Below are 12,328 nucleotides of genomic sequence, written 5' to 3'. Positions count from 1 at the left end.
TGTTGTAAATAACATTTTCTGGCACGCAGCAAATGTCAGCACCAGTTACACATTCATTTATTATTGTTATTTACTGAAATAATCATGTTTGACATTATCAGACAAATAATGTCGAGTTTCCACCTGAATCTTGTTTTTTATTATGGTTGTTTCACCTCACTCCACCAACGTATAAAAGCAATATTTATTTTATTTTATTATTATTTTTGCATGCTCTAAAGAGTTCATTTTGATTCAAACAGCGAATTGCAAATATGTTGTGAGTTGTAAGTAATTAAAATGAGCTCCGGGCTAAAGACAAATCTCTGCAAATGTGATGAAAGTTTAAAAAGAAGAAGAAGAAAATAAAAAATAAAAACAACAACAACGGGAGGAGCTGCAGTGGTCTCTGAGCAACACATGCTTTTGGACTTTAAGAACAAATCCTCCAAGAAAAATCTCACCTCCCGCAGTATCTCTCCTCTCAGCCTCCTCCTGTCTCAGTATAAGCAAATCCTGAGAGGCCCACTCGCTGTTAGCAGGAAAAAAAAAGTAACACTGAAAAGAAGTTTGTTGTGTCTGGGGCTGTGCACCTTATCCTTTAGAAACAAGAGTATGAGCCTTCCGTGCTTCCCTAACTGTCAGCTTTTCCCTTTTCTTTTTTGTCTTTACATCCCACACAAACAAGGTTTTGGTTGACATTCTCCCTGAGATGCTGTTAAATTACTAAGAATAAGCTTGAGGAGGCAAAACAACTCCCAACAGAGGAACTGCTTAAAAATTAATTTCTCTTCCAGAGTTTAACGGCATGAAAATAATTCAGGTTTCGGCCAGAAAAAAAATAAAAAAATACTCCCATAACAGCTTGTCAGTATCTAGAATTTAAATATTCTCCATGATTTATGGAGAGCAGCTTCCTGCAGGCTTCAAGAAAACAAATTTCTCATAGACAAAAAAAAAAAAAAAAAAAAAAAAGTAGGTTGTGTCTCAATAATAATAGTAGAGCAGGTCTGGAGAACCAATCAGGCCGACTGTCCCCAAAACCCAGATCAAAATAGATTATTCTTTGTTCTGTTTTTGAAAGGAGATCAGCATGAGCACATTAGACAGCAGGTAGCCTCAAACAGCCCATGCTGGCTGCAAGATGGTCTCTTCAATTTCACCATTAAGAAGCACAGACACTGTGAGTCAGTCTGTTTTTACTGTCTGCTCCTCCTGCATCTGCGGGGGCCCTAAAACATTTTCTCAACTGCCTCCATATCACTGGTTCTTGTTCAAGTTGACTGTGGTACTTTCTCTCTTTTTTTATTGGGGGATAACCTACTTTTAGAGACGTGTGGATTCGGTCTACCCACCCGTACAGTCTATGCACCATTTTACGCAGGATTGTTGTTTCCATTTTATGGCAGTATGAAATAGACTATCGATTTAACCTGCCCTATTTCAACTTTGGCCAAGATTGGATTTTTTAAACGAGCTGGGCTGGGCATCTCCGGCCGGGCCCGCCTGGGAGCAGAGGATCACAGGGACTGTGCGACTCGCAGGGTCGGAGTGCGCAAAGCGACGCGCCGTAATTCATCCGCAGTTTCCAGGCGGCGCGCAGGTAGAAGCGGAGAGGAGAGGAAAGGAAGCAGCCGCTCCGGACGGACGGACGCACGGACGACACGGCCGGGGATTTGCAATTCTCGACAGATTTGTTCCACGTAAGCCACGAACTGTTGTTCCTTCCCCCCCCTCGGTGCTCGCATCGCTTCGGAACCAGCGGCTCCATCTGGCGCAGCGCTCACCCATCTCCCCTCTACGACAAAAGTTTGACTGTTAAAAAATGATGCTCTGCTCCGCTGATGTGTTTTCGTGCAGTGCTGTCTTGGATTCCGGCGTCAGCGTGAGTGGCCAGTCATCACTTGAGAAATAGCTGCGATTCTTTCGGTCCTAATTTCGGTGCCAGTTTTCAACAAACAGGGGGCTTTTATTCTCGCACACCATCACTCGCCCGGGATTGCATCCATTTGAATTAATGTCGCACTCCATAATGGACTTCCTTGGACTGTACTTTTTGCAGCTGGCTCTCATCGGTGAGTTGAACGACACTTGAAATGAAATTGGGCACAGCTGAACTTGTGCGGAATGGATGCGTTGTCCTGTTTTCCTGTTCGTGCAAATGTATTTGAATGTGTCCTTTATTCGGTCGCCTCTGTCAAAGTTGCATGATATTTCATCTTCCTGCAGGAGCAGCCAGTTGCGTTAATGTGAACGGGTGCACGAAAAAAAAAAAGATCCTGAAAAGAGGAGTGATGTCCTACTGGGCTCTTTATGTTTTTTAAGACCACAGGGAGAGCTCGCAGATATTCCTATCTGATGTGAGAGTGGGCTAATGAATCTGTGCTCCAGCAGATTCTCCAGATCTCCCCCACTCTCTCAGCCTTTCTCAGGGGCATTATTTTTTTTGTTTGCTTTTCTTTTACGTGTGTCACCCCGCAGGCAGCAGGCAGCAGCAGCAGCACATTTTATACACACGTCCACATTTAAATAATGTTAAACTGCAGCAGATGGATGTGAGGGTACATTGCGAAAGATTAAAAAAAAAAAAAAAGGCTTCCTCTGTTCTCCAGCTTGGCTGCGAAAATGCCGATGCAGACAAGTGTGTGTCAAACTGTTGGCTCGCTCGTGCATGTCCTTGCATGTATGGTTAAGCGTGAGCGTGCGTGGGAGTGGATGCGGCGTGCGTGCGCGCTTGTGCACCTGCCTTTGGAGGTGAGTTGGTTGCGTTGTGTGCGTGCGTGTGTGTGTGTGTGTGTGTGTGTGTGTTGGAGGTGGGGTGGTGGGGGGGCGGAGCGACTCGTGGTGCGTGCGTGTGCGAGCTCGCGCATCATGTTTGTCTATGGGATTTTTGAAAGGAACCAATCAAAGTGGTGTGGTGGATTAAATGAAATGTCGAATTCATGAGCAATGACCAGCGGGACTACACACACACACACACACACACACACACACACAAACACCCTTCACACTTCGTCTACCAGGTGGTGCAAGTCATTTTCAATGTCAGTGTTGTTTTCTGCTGTCACATTCATATGTTGCACCAGCTGACTCTTTCTGATTTCCCTGCACCCTGCAAAATCTTCCCTGTTGGAAAAAAAAAAAAAAAAAAAACCTTCCTGCAGAGTGAATGCGGGCTGGAAACAGGACGTACAGACGGAGGGATTTGAATTTTTAGAGATTTCCAGCCTCAGTGATGACAGCTCCACGTCTCCGGCTCCGTGTCCCTGGACTGCAGCTGCGACTCCAGCCGCTCTCCGGGCGCGCTGACGGCAGCGTGGCATGCTGGGAGAGCGCAGGAGATTCTGGGGCTCCTCGACAAGATGTTCCACCACATCAAGCCCCGACGCTCGCAGCGCTTTTGTTTCGCACACATGAAGGATGAAGGAGGTTGATGCGTCCCGCTGGCTCCCATCCCTTCCTCGCGTCATATGTAAAACGCATGTCACCAAACTGGGCTGTCGCTCAAGATGCGAGCCAGTGGGGGGGGGGGGTTCAGACGGAAGCAGGATGTGTGCTCCTCGTCTTTTCTCCGCAGTTGTTCTCACCTTGTCAAAGAAATGTGTCACAACGGTGGGAGTCTCTCAGCCAGGGCCTCATGATCCTGTCCATCAGCCGCACCGTGCATATCAAAGGCAGGCATGCAGCTGTAGCCCGGAGGATGGAAGGATGAGGAGGGAACGTGATCTGTTTGAATGCGCGGAACAAGTCGGGGGTAAATGAGTGCCGTCTGGGAGCAACACCGGCGCCGTCCACAACTTTTTTTTCCAGATTGTCCTTGGGGCACACGCTCCGACCGCATGTGGTCTCAGCGGGGCCGGCGCTTCTCGAGGACCTTTCGGTTTCAGAGGACGCGCCGGTTGTGTTTGTTTGCATGCAGCTCTCTTCCTGCTGCGGAGGCCCCGCTGCAAATGAAAACAGGCTCCTCAACAAGCTGCCAGGTCGAACCGAGCTTTAAAAAGAAAAAAAAGAGTCCAGGGCTGCAGTAACGCACATCCTAACAAATGAATGGCTCCCTCCCAGGAGGCGAACGTGAAGTGGATGCATGCCAGATATTAGCCTGCTGCGTTTTCTTTTTGCATTTCGCTCATAACTAGCGAGGCTAAACTCGCGCAGTCAAACAAAAGCATCTATTTACCACAGATTACTGCTCAGCCTTGTGATGCCTCGGTGATTATCTGCCCGCGCTGCTATGAACATTTTACAGTCATTACTCTAATTAGCTGACCACGTTTATCTGCATATTATTCTCCTCTAAAAGTGGTCCGGTGTAAAATCAGACAACCTCCCTCACCCCGTCGGAGGCTTCGCACCGCCTCGGCGTATGATTTATAGTTTTATACACATGGCCGTAATTGGCTGGCGAGCGGCAATGATCATAAACACAAATGGCCACTTAAGAGGGGTGGTATATTTTCCCCAGCGTGAGTTCGTGGTGATCGGTTCCAGCAGCGACGCGGCGAAGGTGCCAACGATTTGAGGATCCGTTAAACGGTGGGGGCCCTTCACAGAGGCAAAAATGGTGTGTCTGTAGATTAGATTCTTCTCTGTGTGAGGGAGGGGGCTTTATCACATCCTACGAAGAAGAGACTCAACAGACCGTAAAGGACATCCTTTTCTAACCTAACCTCAGCCTGCAAAAGCTGAAACATTTACATTAGAATTATAAAATTTAAGGATTTCTCATAATAACTAAATGACCCCTATTGTTACGTCTTATTCAGTTTTTAAACCACCTGTTTTCTGTAACTTATCCTGCTTTGGGTTGTTGATAATTTCAGATTATCATCATCATAATTTCCTCTTTTGATGCCTCTGGAGCAAAGTTAACCAGAACTAATTGCAGTGTTGAGACTGCAGCACTGAGAGTCAGCTGACTGCTGATTACCATTCCTCACCAGGCAATTATTTACTCATTAACTTCCTCCGTCCAGTTGAGTGGATTCTCAGTAGCGGTTCCTCCTTTAGTTTCCTCCTCGGCGTAGAAGGATCTCGTGTCCAGGAGACACGCAAAGCCTCAGAGGCACAAACGCTGCAAGATGTTAGATGTAAGATTAATGCTCGGGGAAGTCGACGGTGGGATTTGGTTTGGCGTCGTGTCTATTTTCTATTTTCTCGTCCTCGTTTGACTCTGAGGCAAATTATATTTAATCTCTTACATTTTCTTTTGACATCTGGAAGGTTTTGCTGAATTCTTCTACAGGAAAACAAACGTCAGTTTGAGGCGGATTTCTGTTTGATTGTTGAACGTAAGAGTCGGTTTGATTCCATCCGTGGGGACTTATGATGCCAGTGGTCGGGGTTTACTCACAAGTTCTTGCAGATGTCGACGTTTTTTTAGTGCATGTGAACGGTCAATGCCGTTTCAGGTATACGTTCAGTACGTACATTTTTAAGAGCTACAGCGATACTTAGCTGAAATTCTTCACAGTCAGTACGTTTACATGCACGTGAAAAAAAAATTATTGCCTTAATCCGACTTTAACTAGACAACTGAAGTGCATGTTAACACGTTACTAAGACAAACTGGAGCTCTCCTTATCCGATCAAGACACCCAGATAATGAAACTGGAAATCAGTTTTCTCCGGCATGCATACGCCTTAATCAGACTTTAACTAGACAACGCTAGCGCCATCTTATCTGCACCATAACTAGCGCACACATTACGTACAAGATAAAAAAAGCACTTGCTTGAAATACCTGTCTGCTGCACGAGCGACTCTTTTTTATTGTATGATGTAATAGGTCAACCAGAAAGGAGGCCGTATTAACCTGCTGAAAAGACACACATCGCTGTTGTTGCATGTAAACTAAGACAAGGACCACATTCAGAAAGATTCATTTGGAGCATAGCTCAATTAAGCTGTGACTGACAGATGTGGATACTCTGTGAAATAGTTGTGCGTTCCTTCTTCTTTCTTTTTTTTTTTTGATCATTTAAACACGGCTTTTACTGTACAGACATAACACAAATACACAAACAAAATGAGCCCATCAGTGAAGATCCCAAGAGAAGACACAGATAGATAGATAGATAGATAGATAGATATTCATACCTGACAGTATTACCCACTCTTTTCATATTTAAAGCCTTCTCCCATTGCCTTCTGGTTTTACGTCCTCTTGTTGTCTCCATAAAAACACGGACCTATAAGTTGCCCGAGTTGCTAAATCGTCCATGAAACACAAACTACGTACAATTTAATCCATCTGTCCCTGCAAACCACATTCAAGCCGATCCGCTGCTCTCTGTGCGAGCCGGCCTCGCAAATGCTCAGATGTTATCAAGCTAACTCTGCTGCTGTTAAAAAGGCATGACAGATACACTGGCAAACTTAAGCTGGTGAGAACCGAGGAAGAGACGGAGGCAGACGAAGTCTTATGGTTGGAATTAAATCACTTTCACTCCCCAAAATTATATTTTAAAGCCTGAAAGGGTGGCGTATGTAGATGGGTCAATATACAATTGAGGGGCTTTTGAAATCCATGGGACATATCTCATACATTTTTATTAAAAATAACGTTTTTTATGTTCATTATGATCATGTCTTCACAAAAGCCATAATTATTTATTATGGAAACATGCTCTTATTAATACAAAATGACTAGATATCACTAAAAAACTAAAAACAGCCACCTTCTCTTTAGCTACACAATAAAAAAAAGAGCTTATTTGAAATTTGTTTTGATTGTGTTCTTTTAAGTTGAGATAATCATGAGATTTTTCTTTATATATCAAATTGTCTATGGAAAATACCAAATTGTATCGGAGAAATCACTTTTCAGCTAATTACAAACACGTAACCTTACACCTCTCAAGGAAGTGTGTTAAATCCAAATCACGACCGACTCCAAGGTTTGTTCTTCCTCCTCTTTATTCGTTATTTAATATAAAGTAGTGTGTGAGTCAAGTGTGGATGTATTGTATGTCAACAGTGTTACGACAATTTATAAATAACTCAATTCCATATATAATATTCAGAAGAATCTTTGCGTAAAAATGCTGGTTATAGGTTGATTTTAGGTCTGAAAACAGACAAGATGTCAACTATGATAAATTCAAACAGTCCCACAATTATATATTGACCCAGATATAGTGTCAGGTTGAGGGATAAACCTACGATGCAAAGACTTTTGAAACCTTTGTGTGATCCCGTTGCTGCAGCTGTAAGAGAACTTGGAGGATGTGAGGCATCAAAAGCAGCGTCACAGAAGCTGAGAAACAGGATCTGCTGTTCAGACCCGAGTGTGAACGGTAGAAAAAGCGGATCAGAGACGAGCTCGGTGCAGGTAATTTCCCAGGACCGTGGCTCATTGAAGGAGCACGCGGCGCAGCCTCGCAAAAACAAACAGCTTTAGTTATTTTTTCTGGAGTTCTGCTTTTATTTTTTCTTCTTCTTCTCTGCCCTGATTTAGTCTCTGGTTTGGAATATACTGTACATGCTTGAAGCTCCACAGTGCTCCACTTTCTTCACCAGCTAGTTACTAACTTTGTCAGTTTCCTTGATGCGGGGCAGGCTGGGAATAGTGGTTCATCAGAGCTTATTAGAGCGTACCAGTTACCTTGCTGCTGGAACCGGGGGTTCATTAAAACACTGAGGCTGAACCGTACGAGGAAAAATAAAAAGTGTGCAAGTTTATCTCTGTCACTACAAACCCACGTCGCCTTTAGATTCACAGAGTAAACAAAGAGTTTAGGTGTGTAATTTTTCTTAATTGAAAGTTTAACGGGACAGAGACTTTCCACAGCATTAACATTTCACCCCATACGAATATCGTCCTAATTATCCGCCCACGCGCCATCGTGGCCAAATTAACCCACACACAGAACGGCCTCGAGCGCATCCAAACCAAACTTCTCCTTCTGCTGCCGCCAGCAGCTCCTCGGCCTAATCACGGCTCTCCGTATGGGAATGAGTAATTTGCTCCTTGCATGTTTAGCAACCTCGAAATTGTGACAGGTGATGTTATGGGTTTTCGCAAGCACGCGCCTTATGCATTTATTCTGACAAATCTGAAACCCGCCTCCTTCACCGCCAGGAACATGTATAATTCATACCGCTCTCTTTCCAGGTGCATCGTTGCATAGTTTCCTGATTTTTTTTTTTTTTTTAATGTATTTCTCATAGTGGATACTTCTCTGTGCCTTCACTGACACAGACGACCAAGAGAATACGGTCAGAGAATTGCATTTTGAGACGCAACTTTACTTTGAATTCATTTATACTTTTGAGATTCATACAGAACAACCTGTTGGTCCACGTCCCCAAAGCGTAATGGATGCAGACACAGCTTTCCCCCCAATCTGCACCCTCGATCTTCACATATTTTTTTATTTTTTTTTTGGCACTCACTCCATCTCGTGTGATTTATGGATTTAATTTGTCAAACGCCTCCTTGACAAGATAATGCTCCGGCAGAATACAGGAAGAACTGAAGGAAAAAGTTTTGGTTTCTCATAATGACTTGGTGACAGCCGACAGATCAGATCAGATCAGATGAGGCGGCCGCGGGTTTGTTTCACTTTAGCTGACATTTATAGTCGCTCGTTCGTCGGCGTCTTGCTGCTCCTCTCCCTCTCTGTGTCGTCCCCGCCCGGACATGTGGTCCCTGCACGTATGATGAGACGATGGATGCAATTACAGGCTATCGTCAGGGAAGAAAAGAGCAAAAATGGAGGCGCTAAGATGGAGATAAACATTCCCTGGAATAGAAAGAATCAAACCGCATCACTAATGCCGGCGGGGAGGTTTTTGCGTGGTGAAACCAAAATGACAGTGCTCCTTATTATGTTAAAACCCTGTCATTTCCACTGGCTTTTGTTGAAGGACGATTATGCCACAGAGACAATTACCCTGCCCTTGCCTCGCTGAAAGGATATGGCATTTACTGCCACTGTATTCCATAGCCCGACGTTTAACGTTGTGTTGAAAAGGCTGCAAAATGGCCCGGGCTGATTGTAAAAAAGTCTAAAAGGCTGCAATTAATCAGAAGAAAAAGTTTTTGCGAGTGGGAGGGAAAGGTAGCATTGAGTTGACTCGGCGGAGAGACTGAGAAGGGGTAATGAAACAAGCTAGCGGGGCTCCGAGGCTCTCCGTTCAGACGTGCACACCACTTACAGCCTATAAGTGTGTCTGTCAGCGCGGATTTAAGTGTAAGGAACTTTCAGTCTCATCACGACTGGTCCAAACCATTACCCAGTTCCATACAATAAAGAATAAAGGCCCTTATTACACCGCCATTTTATTGAGAGCCGCGCTGGAGGTGGCAATCATATTCTCATTTCACGCTTACGTCGAAGCCGACAAAAAAATACCTCTAATAATCTAGAGTCCTGGCTTCCTTTCCCTTGATCCTGTGCATTAATCACACACGCTGTCCCTGTCCCCGTCCCCGTCCCCGTCCCCGTCCCTGCCTGAGTAACTGAACACACTCAACTTAATTTGGTCATCGCTCCATGAAAGTATGAACCCTCTGTAGACTCTGCTTAGAATTAGTGTGTAGTAGGAAGAGACGCTGCATCACTTTAACCCGGGGGTGTCCCAGCTGTAGACTCTAAACATAAACCAATACGGCATAACATTATGACCACCTTCCGAATGTGTAGGTCTACAATGTGTCTGCAGAACAGTTGGACATGGGTCTTCTTTGGGTGTCCTGTGGTATCTGGTAACAGCATGTTGTTAGTTGAGGGGGTCTTTTGAAGGGAGGGGCCTCTGTGGATCATCCCACAGATACTTTACCAGTTTGGGATCTAGTGAATCTGGAGGCCAGGTCAACACCTTGAGCTGTTCTTCATGTTTTTTTGAGCTGTTTCCTAAGTGTTTTTGTGGCTGCGTCCTGCTGAGGATCAATGAGTGTCATTGCTGTGGGCTGTAGGGGGGGTCTGGTCTGGCCTGGTCTGGTGTAGGTGGGTGCTACATGTATAAGTAACATCCATATCAATGAATACCACATTCAAAAGTTTCCCGGCATAAAATTGAACTGTCACGTGGTCGATGGTTGATGTTATTTACTTCCCCAGTCAGTGGTCATAATGTTATGCCGGATTGGTATCAACAATAATAATAATATAAAAAAATTATTTAGGAAATGTTCACTTTTTTTCCATCATGCACTTTGAGAAAAAAAGTCAAAATTTCTAGAAAAAAGTTGAAATTTCAAGAAAAAAGTCAAAAGTGGAAAGAAGACCTTTAAGCCGGTGGTACCGTATGTGTATGACACCACTAATACTCTGCAAAAGAGTACTGGGGCTTAATCAATAATTAACTTTAAATTTTTTTCTCAAAATTTTGACTTTTTTCTCAAAGTGCCTGAAGAAAATAAAATCTACGTCCTCTTCAAATTAGAAGTGCAACACAGACGGCGTTAAAACGGCACAGACACAAATGAACATGTAGAGTTGCATCTGATGAAGAAATCAAAATGATAATTTGACAAGCGTATTTTGGAAACATTTATCTTATGAGCCAGATTATTGTTCTCTGATCAATATTTATCTAAATAATCTGCACCTTCCTCAAAGTGTCGGTTTATCTGAATGAAAATGGTTTCCCTTTTTTAATTTTTGTTGACTCTACATGAATCATTAATCAAGGCCACAGATATAAAAAAAGATAATTACATGGGAGACACAAACTGGGGCCCGAAGCTTATCAATCTCTGCCTACCACAGATTATATTTAGGTCAGGTCATATTAAAGGAGTAGCTCTTCCACTTGTCATCTTACTTTTCCCTGTGAACTCCCTGCAAATGAGAGCAGGCGTCTCCGTCCGGAGCAGGAGCCCGATCGACATGACATCTTGCCGCCTCTTCTGCAGGGGCCCCGGGATCTGGGGAGCTAATTGGTTTCTAATCAGAGCTGCAGTTTTCTGTGGTGGCGTTCCGCTCAGTCTGTGCCGAGATGGAAATAGAGGGGAGGGTGTGAAATCGAGATTTGGGAGTCCGACTCAGTGCCAGGCTGTCAACTGACTAAACCGTGGGGAGGTGGAGGAGGGCGGGGATGGATAGGAATGGGCCAAATCGCTGCAGGCGATCCACCCAGCCTGCCTCAGATACGTGCCAGATAACATTTATAAGGGCTAATGAAAGAGTTTGCAGCTCCACACTCTTACACGGCTTCCGCTCACCGTCTTGGGTGGGCTTCTCAGCCGGTTCTGTCTTTTTTTTTTGTCTCATGTTCCACATCGTCCCTCAGGCAGACGGGAAAAACGGGCTCACTGAAAAATCGAGTCAGGATTTGATAAATATTAAGGAGATGGGAATACAAACAGCTAATTGGCAGCAATAACAGAGCAGTTTGTATTCTGTGTCATATCTAAGAATATTCATCGTCACACCGTGTCTAATTTAGCTGCAGAGCTGCAGCGTGCGCTGGTTTTGTATTAATATTATATCACACAAGTTCCATATGTTATTGTGTTTTTGTGCGACACTCGTGCTCTCGGTTAAATCATAAACATTCTGCCTTTCTAGTCATGTTTGAGACATCTTCTGCTGTATAGAGTCAGAAGTAGTAGGTGTTATCTGAGGTTTAATTTATGGAATTTGTGTTATTTCTCTAAATAGACACTGTTGGGTGACTCATGAGTACAAATAAGGAGAGACTGCAAAAAAAAAAAGTTCAAATATGGAAATTTAAAATTGAAGATTGAGGAGAACTCATCTGTGATTCAGAGGGCCTTCAGGTTTTAGGAATGAGAAATATGGAGAGTTAGAATTCTGTTGCCCAAACTTCAAATGGCAACCCAGAGGCTAAAGGTTGAACTTTAAGAAAAATCACTGGTTTAAAGCATTTTACTTTTGGATTTTTAGATCAGTTTTGACCCAGTTCACAGTTTTGATCCTCGTCTAGTCGCACTCTTCAAGCTACATCCATAAAAACAGAGACACAAGTGTCACGCAAACATGTACAGATATAATTTATTATAGATTGCATTTCATAAGGTATCCACCAGGTTGACTAAAAATCATTTTGCTGCTGATTTAGGAGGAGATAAGGTAGTTATTATTATTATAGGTGCAAAAAATAGTAAAAATTTGAGTAAATAATTTGTTTTTTTATTCACTTTGGTGAAAGCATTAAATGTATTACACCCTCCACCCTCCATGGCGCAGACCTGCGGTGGTAACTCCAAATTCAATATTCAAACGTGCTTGTGAAAGCAACACGGCCATGCATGACAGATGTCTGGACGGAGACAGATAAGAGATCTTATTCTGTAACAGAATTACTGCCACCGCATGAGGTACTTTAAGTGTCAGTGGGTGGAACGCCACAACCGATACTGAGGCCTGCACAGCCATCG

General features: G+C 43.8%; 1 protein-coding gene across 1 annotated transcript in view; it reads left to right on the top strand.

Moving 5' to 3' along the window:
• Nucleotides 1-999: 999 nt before the first annotated feature.
• Nucleotides 1,000-12,328, top strand: part of gfra4a (GDNF family receptor alpha 4a) — a 162,418-nt gene continuing 151,089 nt past the window's right edge. Inside the window, exon 1 of the mRNA XM_047611801.1 lies at nucleotides 1,000-2,054. Within this exon, the coding sequence (XP_047467757.1) occupies nucleotides 1,997-2,054 (58 nt within the window). The 5' untranslated portion in view covers nucleotides 1,000-1,996. The remainder of the gene's footprint in view (nucleotides 2,055-12,328) is intronic.

Source organism: Mugil cephalus, chromosome 17, assembly GCF_022458985.1.
Source record: "Mugil cephalus isolate CIBA_MC_2020 chromosome 17, CIBA_Mcephalus_1.1, whole genome shotgun sequence".
In the NCBI taxonomy this organism is placed as follows: domain Eukaryota; kingdom Metazoa; phylum Chordata; class Actinopteri; order Mugiliformes; family Mugilidae; genus Mugil; species Mugil cephalus.
This window is presented reverse-complemented; position numbering and strand designations above follow the sequence as displayed.